At 39.6% G+C, this 23,596-nt stretch overlaps 1 protein-coding gene across 7 annotated transcripts; it reads right to left on the bottom strand.

The window, feature by feature from the left end:
• Positions 1–2,597: 2,597 nt before the first annotated feature.
• Positions 2,598–22,991, bottom strand: LOC107794427 (uncharacterized). 7 transcript variants are annotated; one of them, XM_075257323.1, is made up of 5 exons: positions 22,465–22,976; positions 12,441–12,505; positions 11,455–11,915; positions 4,586–4,650; positions 2,598–3,025 (listed from the first exon to the last, which is right to left on the bottom strand). In XM_075257323.1, exons 3-4 carry the CDS (start codon positions 11,871–11,873, stop codon positions 4,629–4,631), a joined length of 441 nt encoding a protein of 146 aa, XP_075113424.1. In that variant the 5' UTR covers positions 11,874–11,915; positions 12,441–12,505; positions 22,465–22,976; the 3' UTR covers positions 2,598–3,025; positions 4,586–4,628. The 7 variants fall into 7 exon arrangements, 5 of the variants coding, with proteins under 5 accessions (XP_075113424.1, XP_075113426.1, XP_075113423.1 ...); XM_075257325.1 differs by lacking the exon at positions 2,598–3,025 and adding an exon at positions 13,399–13,466 and having other exon boundaries at positions 4,367–4,650; positions 12,441–12,544; positions 22,465–22,979; XM_075257322.1 differs by lacking the exon at positions 2,598–3,025 and adding an exon at positions 13,399–13,466 and having other exon boundaries at positions 4,367–4,650; positions 22,465–22,978.
• Positions 22,992–23,596: the final 605 nt, after the last annotated feature.

Genomic DNA, 23,596 nt, shown 5'->3' with positions numbered 1-23,596 from the left:
AAATTGGCCTATTATTCGATTTATTACATGTTTTAACCTATGGTGTATTTTAACTAATTAGCCGCTTTTAATAATTATTGTTACATATTGCAAATCACGTCACGGGAATCGTACCCACGATCTACAACATGTTTAATTTTAAAGATTAAATTGTGGTCGGGTCACATAAATGTACCCCCCGCATTTTAGTAATTAGGGGTCACAGCTACGTCACTGGAACCGTACCCCTAGCTATGACAATTATTTAATTAGTGTGCCTAAAGCAAACTACGAAGGTTCAAGGCATTTCTAAACTAATTTTGTATTTATATGAGGGCCATAGGTTATGGATTTTATTTGCGTATGGCGCACCTCGACTTAGTTTCTAAAAGGATTAGCTCTTGATCTAAATTGGTGAGGGCCATGTATTATGAGTTTTAAGCATGGCACAACTCAAATTATTATTTTTTTTTTAAAAAGTTTATGTATTTTAAAGGCAAACTAAAGGTGCTATTTTAATCTAACTTAAAAAAAAACTAATTATCACAACCACGTCTCGGGAACTGTACCCGTAGTTGTAATAATTTAAAAGCGTGCCTAAAGAAAACTACGGATATTCAAAGATTTATTTCCTAAATTACTTTGAGATTATTGTGAATGAAATTAAATAAATTAAGGTGGGGGAAGGCGGGCCCGCATTTAAGGAGAAGGTTTAGCCTTATTGTACTGCTTCGAGCACTTATCGAGATTTAATTGCCTTTGAGCATATTTTTTAAGAGGCCCCGCCCAAAGCAAGCAAATCTTGCTAATCAAATTTGACCAAGGGACAAAATGCATAAAAAAAACTTTGCATATATGCCTATAACAACGTTCAGAACGTAAGGACATATTCTTAGCCATTAGATCTATTTTTACTTGTAAACCTTCAATTACTTCATTTAATGGAAATTAAACTTGGTAAACAGATAAAACATAGTGAAGCAATATCATTCCATGAAACTCGGTGAATAAAGAAACATAGCAACATTAAAGAGCCAATAACAGTCCAAAAAAAGAACAGTCCTACTAACATCAAAATAGAATCGTCGTGAAATGAGATCAAAATCGTTAAAGTCCTCTTTTCTCAATTACCAAATTCCTATAGTTTCAAATGATAATAAAAATTTTCATTTGCTTGTCCAAAGTAAACCAACAGATTTAACAAAATGGCATGGAAAAACTGGAGCCAAATTGAATCAGTATTTTATTCATTCGAAACTAGCAACAATCAGAAAATTAGAAGTGCACCTATCTTGTATTTTAAAAGAAACGAAGGAAAAGCGACACGAAGCTCAACAGCAATTTCCGTCCACAACAAACAACAATCGTAGCAAGACAACTCCAATTAGAGATTCGACAGCTTACAAAGAGAAAATCACAAGGACCTTCGATGTGAAGTAAAATCGGCACACATGAATCGCACCGAGACCTCAGATGGAACTCCAGACCCTGATCTCGAATTTCTTTTTTTTTTTGTTTCCTGCTGGGTTTTGTGGTAACAGGATAATAAAAACTCAGCTGTGTTAATGGAATAAAGGAAAGGGATGAAGGCTTTTGGAGAGCGAATCTGCAGTAAGATTTTTAACTTCTAGAGATGTAAATGGCTTTAATAAAGAAGAAAAAATGAAGTGATGCTCAATGAAGAAGATGATGTTGCTGTGGTGAGTTTACATAGCTATAAAAAAAGAAATTCAAAGAGAATATGATTATTTCACAGTAACTTTTTGTGGCTATCTGTTTGGAGAAGAATAAGATTAGAGAATTACGGATGGGGCTTCGGTCTTTTCAAGAGAGGAGGGTTCTCCTTTTTGTACTGCGGCTGAGTTTTAGGTAGGGATCTAATGTGTGTGTCTTTTAGGTTTCCAAATGTATTCTTATATGTAGGAGGTAGGGTAAAGGGTAATGGATATTTGGGTAGTTGTATTGGAATTGAGTTGGGGTATAAAATTAATTTGGGCCTTCAAGAATTGGTCCAATTTTAAAAGAAACATGACCAAAAATATGTTCTTCCTATTTTCCTTTTCTTTGATTTTTTTTCTTTTTTTTTAAAGCAATTAAAATCCTAAATCAATCTATTAAAAATTCTTTATTTATTTTTAACATTAAAACAACTAGTTAACTTAAAACTAAGGAAAAATGCCAATTTTAAAGGCTAAAATTCAAATATGTAAAAATGACCATTTTATATGATTGTTTGCTTAATAAAATTAATTCTTACAAGTAAACTAAGCCTAAGATAGCGTAAAATTAAAACATGACAATTTTTATGATTTTTTTTGTGATTCTAAAATATTAAAAATGCATGCAATGCAAAAACTCTTAAAAATATTATTTTGGTTTAATTCTCAGGAGTTATTTTCATGTAGGGAAAAAATTAGGTGCTCAAAGCTGCTCCTCTTTGCTCGGAAACATGAAAAGTTTTCGGGCAAAGATAAAGTGAACAATTAGGAGCAATTTTTGCCAGTTTGAAACTCCATTTGGAAGCATTTTGAAAAAGTTTGACTGAACCTTGCTTCGGAGGTTGCCTACATATCCTTGTCTATAAAGGAATCAGGTCGGTGTAGTTCTGAAAGTTTTGGTAGCTGGAACTACTGAGAAGCTGTGATTTCACTGCTATTGATGCTGTTTCTGCTTGCTGAGCTCCTTATTACACCAAAATGAAAAACAAAAGCTAAACTAGCTAAGCCTATCAACTACGAGTTACAAGATTCCTATCTATGAGTCTTTTGAAGCTTGATCTTGAGTTTTGGTTGGTTCTTCATGTGGACTCTGATCTAAATCTTGATGCTTGTTAGTTGTAGGTGCTGGTTCTCTCCTTTTTTAACTTCTCGGATCAAGGCGGGACACGCAAAGCTTGTGACTTCAATCACGTCTTGAGCAGTCCACATCTTTTCTCCGCTTCTGCACTTTTAGTTCACTTCGTTTCTTTTTCTTCTTTTTTTTTTCTTTTTCTAGATTGAGACTCATTGTTTAGGTCGTCTCGAACCTGGTGCCTTATGGTAAAAACCTGTTAAGGTATCAAAGCAAACAAACGAATGAAATATTTTGCCCCAGTTTTTACCAGGAAAATTTTGTGAGTTATTGTAACAAAAAAATCTAAACTATTTCTTTATTGAAAGCAATTAAAGGTCTGAGTTGGTATACCCTAAGAAAATAGTGACTAGGGATTGAAAACCCTATGTCTAAAATGAAAGCAACTAGGGAGTGGAGACCATATGTTGGAAAAGCGACTAGGGAGTTGAGATCCTATGTCTAAAATAAAATAAATTAGGGAGTGGAGACCCTATGTTGGAAAAGCAGACTAGGGAGTAGAGACCTTATATCTAAAATAAAATCAACTAAGGAGTGGAGACCCTATGTTGGCAAGATTACCAGGTTATGTTGGCATCAACTAGGGAGTGAGACCCTATGTTGGAAAGTGAGACTACTAACTTGTGTACCTATGCTAAAAAAAACCAAGAAGGATTTTTTTTTCTTCTTTTTTTTTAGAAAAATCAACATTTTTTTTCTTTTGTGAAAATCATACTTTTAAACAAATTTCCCCAACGCCTCTTTTCTTTTTAATCGAGACATCTCCTTTTTTTTAAATTATCCTAGGAGAAAATTCGTTAGACTAGGTTTTCTATCTTAGGAGAAAGATTTATCTGACTAAGATTTCAATCCTAGGAGAAAATTCATCAGACTATGTTTCCTATCTTAGGAGAAAGATTCATTAGACTAAGATTTTGATCCTAGGAGAAAGTTCATCAGACTAGGTCTCTTTTCTTATCTTAGGAGAAAAATTCATCAGACTAAGACATTTATCCTAGGAAAAAGATTCATCAGACTAGGTTTTCTATCTTAGAAGAAAATTCATCAGACTAGGTCCTCTTTTTTTGGTTATCTTAGGAGAAAGAATTATCATACTAAGATTTTTATCCTAGGAGAAAGTTCATCAGACTAGGTCTTCTATCTTAGGAGAAAAATTCATCAAACTAAGATTTTGATCCTAGGAGAAAGTTCATCAGACTAGGTCTTCTATCTTAGGAGAAAAATTCATCGGACTAAGATTTTGATCCCAGGAGAAAGTTCATCAGACTAGGTCACCTTTTTTGGTATCTTAGGAAAAAGATTCATCAGACTAAGATTTTGATCCTAGGAGAAAGTTCTCAGACTAGGTCACTTTTTTGGTATCTTAGGAGAAAGATTCATCAGACTACGACGTTTATCCTAGGAGAATGTTCATCAGACTAGATTTCCTATTGTCACGATCCCAACCCCGATCGTGATGGCGCCCAACACATTGCTAGGCAAGCCTAACCAACTATCAACCACAACCCATTTTCTTATAAAGTCCAATATCAGCTAACACAGTTTAATTGTCAAATTAACATAATAAGGTTCTGAAACAACAAGTTAAATATGCGGAAGTCAAAAGATAATACTACTACATAGCCCACACCGATCCGGTGTCACAAGTCTCGAGCCTCTAACACAAGTTCAACAGCCTACTACACAAACAGTCTAGGAATGCGGAATACAATAGAAAGGAAGGGAGAAATCAGGGTTGAGGACGCCATGCAACTACCTCGATACTCCCGGATAATGCTGATCGACTGGAAAGCTCTCACTCATCCTCTGGAACACCTGGATCTGCATGCAAGGTGTATGGAGTAATATGAGCACTCCGACCCAGTGAGTAATAAGCATAAATAATAACTGAGAGTGGGAAATTACGTATACATAGAGTAATCTATAATGTGGCAGTCAAACAAGTAGTATAAAAATGATAAACCAATGAAAAGTGGAATAAGATAATTCTACAACAGATAAGCAGTAAGAGACAGACAGTTAAAGAAAAATAAACACGTAGAACAGTACCAGCCCCTTGGGCTCTCTCTCTCTCTCTCTCTCTCATATCACAACTGGATACCCGCGCTCACTGGGGGTGTGCAGATTCCGGGAGGGGCCCCTTACGGCCCAAGAGCAATATCAAGCCATCTCGTGGCATCAAATCTAGGCCCTCGGCCTCATATCAATATCACCCACCTTGTGGCTTATGTATGTATCTCAGGCCCTCGGCCTCATATCAGTATCATTGTATCCTCACATCTGGCCCTCGGCCATACTCGGTCCAGAAATCATATAAGCCCCTCGGGCATTAGTAAAACACTAGTCCTCAGCCCAAAATATCATTTAAAATATCATTTTAGTTCCAAAACCGAGTAAAAAGTGGCTGAGTTGTAAAACAGTGGAAAACAGTACGACTTAGTTCAAGTAGTAAGTCAACACAGTGAGGAAATAGTGATAAAAATCCTCGGAGGGTTCAAATAGTTGGCACGAAGCCCAAATATGACAATCAGTCCAAATAATGATGATAACAAATAAGTTTCAATCAAATACGCGGTAAAATCATCAATCGGAACGGACCAAGTCACAATCCCCAATAGTAAACGACCCCATGCTCATCATCAAGCGCGTGTCTCAAATCAATATAGCACTACGATGTGCTAATCCGGGGTTTCAAACCCTCAGGACATCATTTACTTTCATTACTCACCTCAAACCGGCTAAATCTCTAGCTCGCGACGCCTTTGCCTCTCAAATCGGCCTCCTCGCGCGTCGAATCTAACCAAAACCAGAACGAATATGTCACAATATTCTAAGGGAACAAAGCCCAAGCGAAAACAATCGAAAAATATCAAAAATCCTGAAATTAGAAAAAACACGAGCCCCGGGCCCACTTCTCGAAACTCAGAAATTTTCACATCATTAGATTTCTTATCTCCCCATGAGTTCATACATATCAAAAACACCAGAATCGGAGTTCAATTGACCTCTCAAATCCTTAATTTAAGCCCGTAAGCCCTAAACCTCCATTTTTAGTCCATTAATTCGTTAAATTTCAATCCTAATTCATGAAATACCACCATAGAAGTATGTTTTAAGTCCAAAATCCTTACCTTATCGAAGTTCCCTTGAAATCTCTCTTCAAAATCGCCCAAAAACTCTAAGTCTGAAGTTAAAAATGGTTAAACCCTTCAAAAATCACGAAGAAGAAACATATATACCTTCTGCCCAGACCTAACCGCATCTGCGGTCAAATAGCCGCTTCTACGGTCATATATCGGCTTTTGCGGAATTTCACTTAATGGACCAACACCGCATCTGCGGTCCACTCGCCGCTTCTGCGGCTCTGCAAGTGCGGTCCCCCTTCCGCATCTACGATTCTAGGCCTTCCTCAGCCTTTCCGCTTCTGCGATCCAATCAACGCATCTGCGATACCGCACCTGCGGTCCCCAAACCGCAGGTGCGGAAACACCAAAAGCAACAGAAAAATCTGCAGTCCCTCAAGTTCCAATCTTCCCGTTACCCATCTGAAATCACCCTGAGGCCCCCGGGACCTCAACCAAAAGCACCAACACAACCCAATACCTCATTCAAACTTGTTCCAATCATCAAAACACCTCAAACAATGCCAAATCCATCAATTCACATCGAATTCAAGCCTATGTTTTCTAAAAACTTTCGAAATACGTTTTCGATCAAAAGCCCAACCAAACCACGTCTGAATGACCTGAAATTTTGCACACACATCCCAAATGACATAACGAAGTTACAACAACTCTCGGAATTCCATTCCGACCCTCAGATCAAAATCTCGCCAACCAACCGGAAATCGCCAAAATACTAACTTTGCCAATTCAAGCCTAATTCTACTGTGGACCTCCAAAACCAATTTCGATCACACTCCTAAGTCATAAATCACCTCCCGAAGCTAACCAAACCATCAGAACTCATATCCGAGCCCTCTAACACATAAGTTAACATCTGGTTGACTTTTCCAACTTAAACCTTCTTAAAAGAGACTAAGTGTCTCATTTTTTACCAAAACCACTCCGAACGGAAACTACTCAATTTGATCACATAAAACACGGATAATGAAGCAGAAATAGGGAAAATAGAGCGGTAACTCATGAGACGACCGGCCGGGTCGTCACATCCTCCCCAACGTAAACAAATGTTCATCCTCGAACGAGTCAAGAAACATACCTGAAACCTCAAATAGGTGAGGATATCTGCTCCGCATCTCCCGCTCGGTCTCCCAGGTAGTCTCCTCCATGGGCCGACCTCCCCACTACACTTTCACTGAAGCTATATCCTTTGACCTCAACTTCTGAACCTGACGACCCAAAATAGCTACTTGCTCCACATCATAAGTTAAATCATCATCCAACTGAACCGTACTGAAGTCCAAAACATGAGACGGATCCCCAATATACTTCCGGAGCATAGAAACATGAAATACCGAATGCACACTCGATAAGCTGGGTGGAAACGCAAGCTCATAAGCCACCTCCCCAATCCTCCGAAGCACCTCAAAAGGCCCAATAAACCGCGGACTCAACTTTCCCTTCTTCCCAAATCTCATAACACCCTTCATGGGTGAAACCTTCGACAAGACCTTCTCACCCACCATATAGGACACATACCGAACCTTTCGGTCCGCATAACTCTTCTAACGCGACTGCGCTATACGAAGCCTCTCCTGAATCACCTTCACTTTCTCTAAGGCATCCTGGACCAAATCTGTCCCCAATAGCCTAGCCTCGCTGGGCTCGAACCAACCAACTGGAGATCTACACCGCCTCCCATACAAAGCCTCATACGGAGCCATCCGAATACTTGACTGGTAGCTATTGTTGTAGGCAATCTCTGCAAGCGGTAGAAACTTATCCCATGAACCTCCGAAATCAATAACACAAGCACACAACATGTCCTCCAATATCTGAATAGTACGCTCGGACTTCCTGTCCGTCTGATGATAAAAAGCTGTGCTCAACTCCACCTGAGCACCCAACTCTCACTGAACAGACTTCCAAAACTGGGAAGTAAACAGAGTACCTCTATCTGAGATAATGGAAACCGGAACACCATGCAACCGAACAATCTCCCGGATATATATCTCTGCTAAACGCTCTGAAGAATAAGTAGTACACATAGGAATGAAGTGCGCGTACTTGGTTAGCCGATCCACAATCACCCAAATAGCATCGAACTTCTTCAAAGTCCGAGGAAGTCAAACCACAAAGTCCATAGTGACCCTCTCCCACTTCCACTCGGGAATAACCATCTACTGAAGCAAGCCACCCGGTCTCTAATGTTCATATTTCACCTGCTGACAATTGAGGCACCGAGCTACAAATCCCACAATATCTTTCTTCATTCTTCTCCACCAATAGTGCTGCCTCAAATCCTGATACATCTTCGCAGCACCCGGATGAATGGAATACCGCGAGCTATGGGCCTCCTCCAGAATCAACTCTCTAAGCTCATCCACATTGGGCACACAAATCTAGCCCTACATCCTCAACACTCCATCATCACCGATGGTCACATCTCTGGCATCATCATGCTGAACTCTGTCCCTAAGGACAAGCAAATGCGGATCATCATACTGGCGCTCTCTGATGTGATCATATAAGGAAGACCGAGAAACCACACAAGCCAACACCCGACTGGGCTCCGAAATATCCAATCTCACAAACTGATTGGCCAAGGCCTGAACATCAACTGCAGGGGGTCTCTCCCCAACTGGAATATATGCCAAACTCCCCATACTCACTGCCTTTCAGCTCAAAGCATCGGCCACCACATTGGCCTTCCCCGGATGATACAATATGGTAATATCATAATCCTTAAGCACCTTAACCATATTTGCTGCCTCAAATTAAGATCCTTTTGCTTGAACAAATGCTGAAGACTGCGGTGATCAGTGAATACCTCACAAGATATGCCATACAAGTAATGCCTCCAAATCTTCAATGCATGAACTATGGCAACCAACTCCAAATCATGAACGAGGTAGTTCTTCTCATGGGGCTTCAACTGACGAGAAGCATAAGCAATAACTCTATCATCCTGCATCAATACACAACCAATCCCAACTCTCGAAGCATCACAATACACAGTATATGAACTTGAAGCTGATAGCAAAACCAATACTGGAGCTGTGGTCAAGGCTGTCTTGAGCTTCTAAAAGCTCTCCTCACACTCATTCAACCATGCAAATGGAACACTCAACTTGGTCAAGGGCGATGCGATAGATAAGAATCCTTGAACAAACCGGCGATAATAGCCTGCCAACCCAACAAAGTTATGAATCTCTGTGGCTGAGGACGGTCTAGGCTAACTCCGAACCGCCTCTATCTTCTTTGGATCAACCTGAATACCCTCGCTGGACACCACGTGCCCCAAGAAAGCCAGTGAACTGAGCCAAAACTCACACTTGGAGAATTTTGCATAAAGCTTCTCCTCCCTCAACCACTACAATACAACTCGCAAATATTCCGCGTGCTTCTCCTGACTACGCGAGTACACTAGAATATCATCAATGAATACTATGCTGGGGCATTGGTCAGCCCGAAAGACATAAAAAGAAACTCATAATGACCATATCTGGTCCTAAAAGCAGTCTTAAGAATATCTGAATCCCTGATCTTCAACTGGTGATAACCCGAACGGAGATCAATCTTGGAGAAAACCCTCGCTCCTGAAGCTGGTCAAATAAATCATCAATGCGAGGCAAAGGATACTTGTTCTTAATTGTTACCTTGTTCAGTTGCCTATAATCGATGCACATTCTCATTGTGTCATCCTTCTTCTTCACAAACAGAACCGACGTACCCCAAGGTCACACACTAAGCCGAATGAACCCCTTATCCAGGAGTTCCTAAAGCTGCTCCTTCAATTCTTTTAACTCTGCTGGTGCCATACGATACGGCGGAATAGAAATGGGTTGAGTGCCCGGCACCAAGTCAATACCAAAATCAATATACTTCTCCGGTGGCATACCCGGTAGGTCTGCAGGAAATACATCGAGAAAATCCCTCACAACTGGTACATAATCAATACTAGGAGTCTCAACTCCAACATCCCTCACAAATGTTAGATATGAAAGACAACCCTTCCCAACCATACGCTGGGCCTTCAAGAAAGAGATCACTCTACTAGGAACATAATCAGTCACACCACGCCACTCGATCCGCGGTACACCTGGCATAACCAGAGTGACTATCTTAGCATGACAGTCTAGAATAGAACGACACGGAGATAGCCAATACATGCCCAAAATGACATCAAAATCCACCATGCTCAATAGAAATAGATCCACTCGGGTCTCCAGACCCCCGATAGTCACCACACATGACCGGTACACACGGTCTACAACAATAGTATCGTCCACCAGGGTGGATACATGAACAAGTAAAGCAAGAATCTCTCGGGACGTATCCAAATAATGAGCAAAATACGAGGACACATAAGAATAGGTGGAACCAGGATTAAATAATACAGAGGCATCTCTGTGGCAGACTGAAACAATACCTGTAGTAACAGCATCTGAAGCAATGGCATCTGTCTTGCTTAGAATAACATAGAAATGAGCCTAGCCACCGCTTGATCGACCTCCCCCTCTGGGGCAACCCTTGGCTGCCTGACCTCCACCCCTAGCTGGATGAGCGGGTAGTGAAGTAACTGGAGCAGAAATAGAGGGCTGACCCTTCTACTGAGACGAGCTGGCAACATGGCGAGGACACTGCCTCCACATATGCCCAAACAATCCGCACTCAAAACAACTCCCAGGTGCTGGAGAAGGGGACTAATGGGAACCCCTCACACTGGAGTGACTAGAAGACGCACTTAGTGCAGAAGAACCCTGAGCTGACGGGGCACGAGAAAAACTCTGAGCTGGGAGGGTGCTGAGTGAAGGCTGGCCCTGCTGAGACCCATGATGACCACGACCTAAAGATGCCTCGCGATACTCTAGACGGGCTGACTAAGCAGTCTTGAAAGACCGACCTCTACCACTGGAACTGGCCCCTCAAAGGAGCACCACTATAACTGCCCAATCCCCGAGGCCTCTTGGCCTCCCTCTCCTCTCGCTTCCGACGACAAACCATCTCAATCTCATGCATGATATCAACCACCTCCTCGAATGTAGCACCCAATACTCTCTCTCTAGTCATAAGAATACGGAGATGGTAGTTAAGGCCATCCACAAATCTCCTGATCCTCTCACGATCCGACGGAATCATCCAGATGGCATGGCGAGCCAACTCAGAAAACCTTATATCATACTGGGACACAGTCATATCCCCCTGCGTCAACCACTCAAACTGCCTACACAACTCCTCTATGTGGGACTACGGTACATACTTCTCCAAGAAGAGAGCGGAGAACTACTGCCAAGAAAGGGGTGTTGCACCTACAGACCTACACCTCTCAAAATCCTCCCACCAAGTGAAGGTAGCCCCCGAGAACTGAAAGGTGGTAAATGCCACACCACTAGACTCAAGAATCCCTACTGTACGGAGCATCCGCTAACACTTATCAAGAAAACCCTGGGCATCCTCGCCCACAACATCACTGAATGACGGAGGCTAGAGTCTAGCCAACCTCTCAAGACGACGCTGCTCATCATCTGGCATAACTGGCACCACAAACTCTTGAGCTGGTGCAACCGACTGGGCTGAAGGTGGCCCCGACATCTGAAGTCCCTGCACTACCTGCTCAGGTGTGCGAGCAGTGGGAGTCTGATTGCCTCTTCCGGCCTGTGAAGTAGCTACTGCTGTAGTGGCTGAAACTGCCTGAGCTAGGCCAGTGCAAACTGATAAGATCTGTGCTAAGGCCTCCTGAAGACCCGAAATCATGATGGGCACAGCTGGTGCCTGAACTGGTGCTGCTGGAGCATCCGTATCTGGAGCTTGATCTGGATCTAGGGCAACTAGTAGATCTGCAGGTGTTTCCCTCGCTGCTCTGCCTCTACCATGACCATGACCGCGTCTACGGCCTCTGGTGGTCTCAGCTGGTGGCATTCGTGGTCGTCCACCTCATCCGGTAGCTCGCGTCCTCACCATCTGTGAGAGAATAGAATAACAGAAGTTTAGTACTCGGCCAACAAGTTCGCACGACAAGAATTTCAAGAATATGAAGTTTTTCCTAAAGGTTCTGCAACCTCTCGAGGATAAATACAGACGTCTCCGTACTGATCCGCGAGACTCTACTAAACCGGCTCTTGACTTGCAAGACCTATGTAACCTAGGCTTTGATACCAACTTGTCATGACCCCAACCTCAGTCGTGATGGCTCCCAACACATTGCTAGGCAAGCCTGACCAACTATCAACCACAACCCATTTTCTTATAAAGTCCAATATCAGCTAACACGATTTAATTGTCAAATTAACATAATAAGGTTCTGAAACAACAAGTTAAATATGTGGAAGTCAAAAGATAATACTACTACATAGCCCACACCGATCTGGTGTCACAAGTCTCGAGCCTCTAACACAAGTTCAACAGCCTACTACACAAATAGTCTAGGAATGCGGAATACAATAGAAAGGAAGGGAGAAATCAGGGCTGCAGACACCATGCAGCTACCTCGATACTCCGGGATAATGCTGATCGACTAGAAAGCTCTTACTCAGCCTCTGGAACACCTGGATCTGCACGCAAGGTGCAGGGAGTAATGTGAGTACTCCGACCTAGTAAGTAATAAGCATAAATAATGACTGAGAGTAGGAAATCATGTATACATAGGGTAATCTATAATGCGGCAGTTAAACAAGTAGTATAAAAGCGATAAACCAATGAAAAGCGGAATAAGATAATTCTACAACAGATAAGCAGTAAGAGACAGACAGTTAAAGAAAAATAAACATGTAGAACAATACCAGTCCCTTGGGCTCTCTCTCTCTCTCATATTATAACTGGGTACCTATGCTCACTGGGGGTGTGCAGACTCCGAGAGGGGCCCCTTACGGCCCAAACGCAATATCAAGCCATCTCGTGGTATCAAATCTAGGCCCTCGACCTCATATCAATATTAGCCACCTCATGGTGTATGTATGTATCTCAGGCCCTCATATCAGTATCATTGTATCCTCACATCTGGCCCTCGGCCATACTCGGTCTAGAAATCACTTAAGCCCCTCGGGCATTAGTAAAACAGTAGTCCTTAGCCCAAAACATCATTTAAAATATCTTTTTAGTTCCAAAACCTAGTAAAAAGTGGTTGAGTTGTAAAACAGTGGAAAACAGTACGACTGAGTTCAAGTAGTAAGTCAACACAGTGGGGAAATAGTGATAAAAATCCCCGGAGGGTTCAAATAGTTGGCACGAAGCCCAAATATGACAATCAGTCCAAATAATGATGATAACAAATAAGTTTCAATCAAATACGCGGTAAAATCATCAATCGGGACGGACCAAGTCACAATCCCCAATAGTAAACGACCCCACGCTCATCATCAAACGCGTGTCTCACCTCAATATAGCACTACGATGTGCAAATCCTGGTTTTCAAACCCTCAGGACATCATTTACATTCATTACTCACCTCAAACCGGCTAAATCTCTAGCTAGTGACGCCTTTGCCTCTCAAATCGGCCTCCTCGTGCGTTGAATCTGTCCAAAACCAGAACGAATACGTCACAATATGCTAAGGGAACAAAGCCCAAGTGAAAACAATCAAAAAATATCAAAAATCCCGAAATTAGAAAACCCGAGCCCCAGGCCCATTTCTCAAAACTCAGAAATTTTCATATCATTAGATTCCTTATCTCCCCCGAGTTCATACATATCAAAAACACCAGAATCAGAGTTCAATTGACCCCTCAAATCCTTAATTTAAGCCCTCTTAAACTCAAGCACTAAACCTCCATTTTTAGTCCATTAATTCCTTAAATTTCAGTCCCAATTCATGAAATACCACCATAGAAGTGTGTTTTAAGTCCAAAATCCATACCTTATCGAAGTTCCCTTGAAATCTCTCTTCAAAATCGCCCAAAAACTCTAAGTCCGAAGTTAAAAATGGTTAATCCCTTCAAAAATCACGAAGAATAAACATATATACCTTTTTCCCAAACATAACTGCATCTGCGGTCAAATAGCTGCTTCTGCGGTACCGCTTCTACGGTCATATCTCGGCATATGCGAAATTTCACTTAATGGACCAACACCGCATCTGCGGTCCACTCGCCGCTTCTGCGGCTCCTCAGGTGCGGTCCCCCTTCCACATCTGCGGTTCCAGGCCTTCCTCAGCCTTTCTGCTTCTGCGATCCAATCAACGCATCTGCGATACTGCACCTGCGGTCTCCAAACCGCAGGTGCAGAAACAACAGAAGCAGCAGAAAAATCTGCAATCCCTCAAGTTCCAAACTTCCCGTTAGCCATCCGAAATCACCCCGAGGCCCCCGGGACCTCAACCAAAAGTACCAACACAACCCAATACCTCATTCAAACTTGTTCCAATCATCAAAACACCTCAAGTAACGCCAAATCCATCAATTCACATCGAATTCAAGCCTAAGTTTTCTAAAAATTTCCAAAATCCGTTTTCGATCAAAAACTCAACCAAGCCACGTCTGAATGACCTGAAATTTTGCACACACATCCCAAATAACAGAATGAAGCTACAACAACTCTCGGAATTCTATTTCGACCATCGTATCAAAATCTCGCCAACCAACCGGAAATCGCCAAAATACTAACTTCGCCAATTCAAGCCTAATTCTACTCCGGACCTCCAAAATCAATTCCGATCACACTCCTAAGTCATAAATAATCTCCCGAAGCTAACCGAACTATCAGAACTCACATCCGAGCCCTCTAACACATTAGTCAACATTCGGTTGACTTTTCCAACTTAAACCTTCTTAAAAGAGACTAACTAGCTCATTTCTTACAAAAACCACTCCGAACGCAAACTACTCAATTTGATCACATAAAATACGAATAACGAAGCATAATGAAGCATAAATGGGGAAAATGGAGCGGTAACTCATGAGACGAGTGGCCGGGTCATCACACCTATCTTAGGAGAAAAATTTATCAGACTAAGATTTTGATCATACGAGAAAGTTCACCAGACTAGGTCACTTTTTTTTGGTATCTTAGGAGAAAGATTCATCATACTAAGACGTTTATCCTATAAGAATGTTCATCAGACTAGGTTTCCTATCTTAGGAGAAAAATTCATCAGTCTAAGATTTTGATCCTAGGAGAAAGTTCATCATACTAGGTCACTTTTTTGGTATCTTAGGAGAAAGATTCATCAGACTAGGTTTCCTATATTAGGAGAAAAATTAATCAGACTAAGATTTTGATCCTAGGAAAAAGTTCATCAGACCAGGTCCTCTTTTTTGTTATCTTAGGAGAAAGATTCCTCAGACTAAGATATATATTATGAGGAAAATCCATCAGACTAGGACTTTTTATCCTAGGAGGAAAAATGTGAGGATCAATGCCAAGATTTTATGCACAATAGCAAGACAAATAAAGACAAAGATTTCAGATACTTCCCTTTGTCGGCTCTTCTCTTCTTCTTCTTCTTCTTCTTCTTCTTTTTTTTTTCTCTTTTTTTTTTCTTTTTTTTGAACCACTTTCCTTGCATTGCTTTGTTCCTGTTTCAAACAACGAAAATTTTGTCAGTTTTGAAAGTGGTGGTCGGTTTGTGGCCTTGAGTTTTGAGCAGCTTGGTGTTGTGCTCAATCAGCTTGAGTCGGTCTCAAGAGACTTTTGCTCTGCATCAACCTCTGATTATTTCACACCCAGTACCATTTGTATTTGCACCTCAAACAGCCTTATCCCAACTGGAGATCTTTGCTTAGGTGACCTTTTCTGATATCTTGAATGACTTCCTACTTTTGAGCAATTTGTCTGTTAGAGAGAATCACTAGTCATCTTTGTTTGTGCCAAGTAGGCTGACAAGAGTCTTTTTTGGGAAGCCTTTGCATGAATCCTCAAGGTATATTGACAGTAACAACTGAGTGCTGACCAAATTTACTTTATGCAACTAAAAAGCTGGTAGCAGATTTTGAAATCTTTTCTTGCTTGTTTTAACAAGGACTAACTCAGAGTGAAGGACAGAATGATGCAAAGAAACAAGTGTTCACAAGAAATGCCCCTATTGGAAGGACAAAAAGAAGATTTTTTTTTTCAATAACTAACCTTAATGGTCATGACATGCATTTTGGACTCAACGGCCTGATCTATCAAACTAATCCAATCTTCCCTTTTACTATTCTTATGACCTTCGAAGTCGGGTTTGTTCGTGCCGATCATTTGCATCAACTTCACGACTCACTATCGACTAGTGGTTCTCCGAGGGGTTTTCACCAACAAATCTCTCTCATTTATTTATCTCTACTTACCGCCGCCTTACAATGCCCGTGAGGGTTTTCACTAATAAGACTCTCTCATTTTTTTTTTCTTTTTTTTTCTTTCCCCTTCTTTTTGTGAGCAACTTGACAGTGTTCTATGTCGCGTGACAACAGTTGCTCATTGCATGCTTCTCTTGGCATTCTTGAAGGTATATCGGGAGGTCTTTATTTGGAAGGTTTTTGGATAGGGTTGGATAGAAGGGTCGGCATGAAGGCTCAAAGTAGGCTCAAAATGAAGGGTTGTGGACTTACAACTCTTGGAATCAACTCTTTCAAAAGTGAAATAAAATATTTGCCCCATTTTCAGCTATTGGGGATTTTTGGATTTTTTTTTGAATTCTTATTTGGTTGGACCGAACCGTGAGTCTGCCTACGTATCCTTTTTTAAGGAATCAGGTCGAACGTAGTTTAAACATCTGACCTAACTATTTTTTTCATCATTCTTTATTTTTCGTTGTCCTTTTTTCCTTTTGTTTTTTTAAACAAGTTGCACCCGCTTCTATTTTCTGGGGGCATGAACCTTTGCCAGTTCTTTTCTTCTTCATTTTTTTTCACCTGAACTTTCTAAGAATTACTCCAGTTTGTACTCTTGGTAGATGGACTTTTATTTCATTTTTTTTCATTCATTTTTTCTTTGACTCTAAAATTTATTCCAAAAGAGGGTGGTCAAAGAAAATAACATAGGCTCAAAGAAGTGACAAAGGGTATAAAGTGTTTGGATAGTAGAAAAAGGGACTGTCAGCCTCGAGAACGCCAAACATAGTATCTTTTTGCAATCACTTCATTGACGAACATGTCTGTCTTCTTGGTGTGTGGTTGTCACAAGACACTTTCCGTCCCTTAATGTCAAACTTTCCAACAAACTTCAATTGATTAAATATCCTCAAGCCCGATCTTCACAATGATTTGAAGGTGAATTTTACTTGACCTTAATTCTAAAGTATTCAAACTCTTTATTCATCTTCAAAAGTATTTTTTTTCGGTTATCCAATTCTAGATTAAATCAGTTTCTAAGATCTGGCCAAAATTTTCGCATGCATGTCATGTCATTAGAACTAGCGAGAAAAGAACTAAGAACAGAATAACACAAAAGGACAAACTCTATTTCATTGAGTAAAGGCTGAAAGGGTTTGACAATAAGACAAACAACCTAAAATCCGAGTTACAGCCCTAAAACAACTCGGCGAATGAAAATAGCAACAAAACATGCAAACAAGACTCACACGAACATAATAGAGGGATATAAAGGTTTGACTAAATAAAACAAATAAAATCTAGATCACAACCCTGAAATAACCCAGATAATAGAAAAAACATCAAAGCAAACTACCAAGATTCCTTCCTAGTGAGGAGAGAATGACTTTTCAATTGCTAAGCTTGACATTTAGCCACAAATTTGCTCATCAGAATCAACATGGACTTCTCCAATTTCAGGCGGCAAGTTCCCGAGAGGATTCTCATATTCCATGTCACCAGGCATCATCCCCACAAAGTGTGCATCATCATGTACAGGTAAAGGATTCTGCGTGATATTCTGGGTGTCACTGTCTTGGATCATAATCAGTTTTTTCTAGATTATCCTTTCTATTTCTCTTTTCAAATCCCGACAGCTCTCTACATTGCGCCCTTAGGCATTGGAATGGTATTCACACCTTTTAGAAGGGTCGAAGCTTCTTGTACGTGGGTACACATGATTGGGAGGAATGAGTGTAATCATGTCATGATGCTTTAGCTTCTTAAATAAGCTTGCATAGGACTCTCCTATTGGCATAAAATTATCTTTCAACCTTTGTTCCCCTCTATACCCCTAGCTTGGATTGGGGTTATAGGGCACCTGGAAATTTTATGGAGGCTGGTGGAGATTTTGTGATGCTCGTGCTTGCCTTATGGGGTGTTTTGGTGGCTGGGCAACATACTGAGGTGGAGCAACAGAGTATTGTGAGTTCTGAGATGGATAGTAGTGCTCAGGAGCATCATCGGAAAACAGACGAGGCTGGTCATACCTTCGAGATGCTCTCCTAGGACCTCTTCTCGACCCTGATGTCATCATGATTTCTTCATCCATCTCATTCGTGTCACTAAAATTATTAGATTCAACCTGGACAGCCTGAGTTGCGGCTTTAAAAACTGCTTGACTTATAATTTTGCCTGTCTTAAGACCATTCTCTACTATTTATCCCCTTTTAATTGCTTCCGAGAAAGATTTTCCAACTACGGACATCATGTTTTGAAAGTAATCTGGCTCTTGTGCTTGAAGAAAGACACTGATTAGCTCGTGGTCATCCATGGGTGGCTTAACTCTAGCTGCTTGCTCTCTCCATTTAATGGCATATTCCCTGAAACGTTCACTTGGTTTCTTCTTCAAGTTCGAAAGGGAATTACAGTCTAGGGCAATGTCAATGTTGTATTGGAACTGTTTGACAAAGGCCCGAGCCATGTCATCCCAGACATGCCAGTGAGAGGTATTTTGATCCATAAACCATTCGGAGGCTACTCCCGTAAGGCTTTCCCCAAAATAAGCCATCAGTAATTCTTCCTTTCATCCCGTACCTCTTAGTTGATTGCAATACCTTTTCAGGTGGGCTATGAGGTCTCCATGTCCATCATACTTTTCAAATTTGGGAGTCTTGAAACCAGGGGGCAAGTGGATATCGGAGAACATACATAGATCCTTGAAGACAATACTCTTCTGACCTGCCAACCCTTGCATGTTTTTCAACCGTCGTTATAAACTTTTCACTCTTTGGGTCATTTCTTCCTGTGCTATCTTTCAAGCAGGCTTCTCAATCTTTGCAGGAAAATCAAATAGGTACGAGTGCTACTCAGGAGAGTGGTACTGCTCTTACCGGGTAGCAAATTGTGACTCATGACAAGGCTGTCCTTGGCCATTGGCCCCTTGACACATTTTGGTCATTTGCTATTTCAATATTCTATTTTCTTCAACCACAATTGACTCTTGTTGAACCCTCTGCACCCTGAGTCTCTTGAGCACTTGTAACAGCTTCGATGTCAGTTATCATTTTTCCTTGGATCTTGTGTTGGCCGCTTACCACAAACCAACCACCTCAAACTTTCTTCACAATTCAAAATAAAACACACGTTAGAATGGACTCAGTCAGTCATTATTATTGCCAACATTTTTTCTTTTTTCCTTTTTTTTAAATTTTCATTTCATTTTTTCATTTTTTTCGGTTGATCGAACCTGATGTGGGTTGCCTACGTATCATGTGGGAACATGAATCAGGTCTTTCGTAGTTCGGGAAGATCAGGAATAAAGTAAATGAACTAACTTTTTTTTTGGATTTTGAATTTTTTATTTTATTTTTTCGAAAGAAAGACATATAAAGAAGAAAGAGAATATTTTTGGATTTTGATTTTTCTTTAGCATTTTTGCAAAGGAAGACTTCTAAAGAAGAAAGATTTTTTTTTTGAATTTTGACTTTTTCTGGAATTTCGAAAGAAAAACTTCTAAAGAAAAAAAAAATATTTTGGATTTTTTTGGAATTTTATTTTGAATTTATGAAAGAAATGCTTCTAAAGAAAAAGAAAATATTTTTGAACCTTGAATTTTCTTTTAAATTTTTGAAAGAAGAATGAAAAATATTTTTGAATTTTGAGAAGAAATTAAAAGAAAATATTTTTGTATATTGTTTTTTAAAAAATTGGGGTCTAAAAGAAAGACTATCTAAAGAAGAAAGTAATAAAAAATATTTTTGGATTTTTTTAAAAAAATTGTGGGCCGCAACCGATGAGGTTTTCCTACGTATCTCACATCCGGTGAGAATCAGACCCGCGTAGTTCGCCAGTTTTGACATAATTGGAAAAATATGATATTGACTCACTTTCATTTTTTTTTGAAATACATTTTCTGTTCCTTTTTTTTTCAAAACTTTTGGCAGATTTTCGAGGCATTTTCAAATACCTGGGTTTTCAGAACCGGGCTTAATTTTCTCTTCCAAACACACTCTGGTTTTCTTTTTCTCTTTCTTTTTTCTATTCTAGAAGCCGGTCAATATGCAAGCCGAAACAAACAGATGCGCAAGTAGCACGTAAGATGCATCAGGATGATCTTTTTATTTCGGGTGCATATGTCCTAGACGGACCCAACCCCTATGTTGAATCCCCAAGGTCAAATGCACGTGATGCAAACAAGCATTCCTACTAGGGATCCGGCATGAGGCTGAGTTATTCTAGGCTTAAAACCTAGGTATATTGTTCTAGACTTGGTCTACCCGAGCGGACAACTCGAGCCGGGGGAGGGGGACTACGTATCGAGCACCAAAAGGCCATCCGGCTTTGTAACTTGTCCGAGCCTCTTTCTTATTCAAGGTATGACACTAACAGAAGGGGGAGTCGCGCCAGCATGCACATCTCCGAAGATGAGAAGAGAATGGTTTCATAATAGTTTATATATAGTTCAAATAATATCAAAACGGTAAAAGCGACATTTAGCACATTAGGCCCAAACATGTCATAAAAATCAGATAATAAATAAAAGTCAATCATAACAATTATTCTAAGCTCGAATTCTTGAACCCTGAATCGAAGTTCTGGGTTTTGATCCCCAACAGAGTCGCCAGATCTGTCACACCTCATTTTACCCACTCGAGGGAGAGTATAAGGGAGTTTTTCCAATTAAAGTGATATTATTTGAAATAGGATCATTTTTTTAATTCAGAGTCTCCACTTGGAATAGTTTAATTGGTATCCCAAGTCACAAGTTTATTTTAAAGTCCCAAATCGAGGAAAATTCGACTTTTATTTTTTAAATTCTGCGAACCAGAAATTCTAGATAAGGAATTCTGTTAACCCGGGAGAAGGTGTTAGGCATTCCCGGGTTCCGTGGTTCTAGCACGGTCGCTTAAACTATTAAAATTGGCCTGTTATCCGATTTATTACATGTTTTAGCCTATGGTGCATTTTAACTGATTAGCCGCTTTTAATAATTATTGTTACATATTGCAAATCACGTCACATGAACCGCACCCACGATCTACAACATGTTTAATTTTAAAGATTAAATTGTGGCTGTGTCACATAAATGTACCCCCGGATTTTAGTAATTAGGGGTCACAATTACGTCACAGGAACCGTATCCCTAGCTATGATAATTATTTAATTAGCGCGCCTAAAGCAAACTACGAAGGTTCAAGGCATTTCTAAACTAATTTTGTATTTATATGAGGGCCATAGGTTATGGATTTTATTTGCATATGGCGCACCTCCACTTATTTTCTAAAAGGATTTGCTCTTGATCTAAATTTGTGAGGGCCATGTATTATGAGTTTTAAGCATGACACACCTCAAATTATTTTTTTTTAAAACGTTTATGTATTTTAAAGGCAAACTAAAGGTGCTATTTTAATCTAAATTAAAAAAAACTAATTATCACAACCACGTCACGGGAACCGTACCCGTAGTTGTAATAGTTTAAAAGCATGCCTAAAGCAAACTACGGATATTCAAAGATTTATTTCCTAAACTACTTTGAAATTATTGTGAATGAAATTAAATAAATTAAGGTGGGGGAAGGCGCGCTCACATTTAAGGAGAAGGTTTAGCCTTATTGTACTGCTTCGGGTCCTTATCGAGATTGAATTGCTTTTGAGCATATTTTTTAAGAGGCCCCGTCCAAAGCAAATCTTGCTAATCAAATTTGACCAAGGGACAAAATGCATAAAAAAAACTTTGCATATATGCCTTTAAGAACGTACAGAACATAAGGACATATTCTTAGCCATTAGATCTATTTTTACTTGTAAACCTTCAATTACTTCATTTAATGGAAATTAAACTTGGTAAACAGATAAAATATAGTAAAGCAATATCATTCCATGAAACTCGGTGAATAATGAAACACAACAACATTAAAGAACCAATAACAGTAAAAAAAAAAGAACAGTCCTACTAACATCAAAATAGAATCGTCGTGAAATGAGATCAAAATCGTTAAAGTCCTCTTTTCTCAATTACCAAATTCCTATAGTTTCAAATGATAATAAAAATTTTCATTTACTTGTCCAAAGTAAACCAACAAATTTAATAAAATGGCATGGAAAAACTGGTGCCAAATCAAATCAGTATTTTATTCATTCGAAACTAGCAACAGAAAATTAAAAGTGCACCTACCGTGTATTTTAAAAGAAACGAAGGAAAAGCGACACGAAACTCAGTAACAATTTCCGTCCACAACAAACAACAATCACAACAAGACAACTCCAATTAGAGCTTCGACAACTTACACAGAGAAAAATCACAAGGACCTTCGATGTGAAGTAAAATCAGCACACATGAATCGCACCAAAACCTCAGACGGAACTATAGACCCTGATCTCGAATTTCTTTTTTTTTTTGTTTCCTGCTGGGTCTTGTGGTAATAGGATGATAAAAACTCAGCTGTGTTAATGGAATAAAAGAAAGGGATGGTGGCTTTTGGAGAGCGAATTCGCAGTGAGATTTTTAACTTCTAGAGATGCAAATGGCTTTAATAATGAAGGAAAAATGAAGTGATGCTCAACGGGGAAGATGATGTTGCTGTGGTGAGTTTACATAGCTATAAAAAAAAGAAATTCAAAGAGAATATGATTATTTCACAGTAACGTTTTGTGGCTATCTGTTTGGAGAAGAATAAGATTAGAGGATTAGGGATGAGGCCTTGTTCTTTTCAAGAGAGGAGGGTTCTCCTTTTTGTATTGCGGCTAATTTTTAGGTAGGGATCTAATGTGTGTGTCTTTTAGGTTTCTAAATGTATTCTTATATGTAGGAGGTAGGTTAAAGGGTAATGGATATTTGGGTAGTGGTATTGGAATTGAGTTGAGGTTTAAATTAATTTGGGCCTTTAGGAATTGATCCAATTTTAAAAGAAACAAGACCAAAAAAATATGTTCTTCCTATTTTCCTTTTCTTTGTTTTTTTTCTTTCTTTTTTTAAATCAATTAAAATCCTAAATCAATCTATTAAAAATTCTCTATTTATTTTTAACATTAAAACAACTAGTTAACTTAAAACTAAGGAAAAATGCTAATTTTAAAGGCTAAAATCCAAATATGTAAAAACGATCATTTTATGTGATTTTTTGCTTAATAAAATTAATTCCTACAAACTGAGCCTAAGATGACATGAAATTAAAACGTGATAATTTTTATGATTTTTTTTTTGTGATTCTAAAATATTAAAAATGTATGCAATGCATCTAAATAAATAAAAACTCTTAAAAATCAATTAAAATTATTTTGGTCTAATTCTTAGGAGTTATTTTCATGTAGGGCAAAAATTAGGTGCTCACAAGTTAATTATTCATACTTTAAGATTAGCTTGAATAGCTTAATTGTTTGGGTTTAATTTAGTTGATAGTTAATTACAAGTCTCTTTGGG

This window comes from Nicotiana tabacum, chromosome 7 (genome assembly GCF_000715075.1).
Source record: "Nicotiana tabacum cultivar K326 chromosome 7, ASM71507v2, whole genome shotgun sequence".
Taxonomy (NCBI): Eukaryota; Viridiplantae; Streptophyta; class Magnoliopsida; order Solanales; family Solanaceae; genus Nicotiana; species Nicotiana tabacum.
This window is presented reverse-complemented; position numbering and strand designations above follow the sequence as displayed.

What these genes read in the sequence shown, in the direction of transcription:
- LOC107794427 (XM_075257325.1), bottom strand. Translation starts at nt 11,873, where the DNA reads ATGCCACCAGCTGAGACCACCAGAGGCCGTAGACGCGGTCATGGTCAT. An exon ending in GAGCAGCGTCGTCTTGAGAG is followed by an intron (nt 4,651 to 11,454) that starts GTTGGCTAGACT and finishes CCTTGCATGCAG; the next exon opens with ATCCAGGTGTTCCAGAGGAT.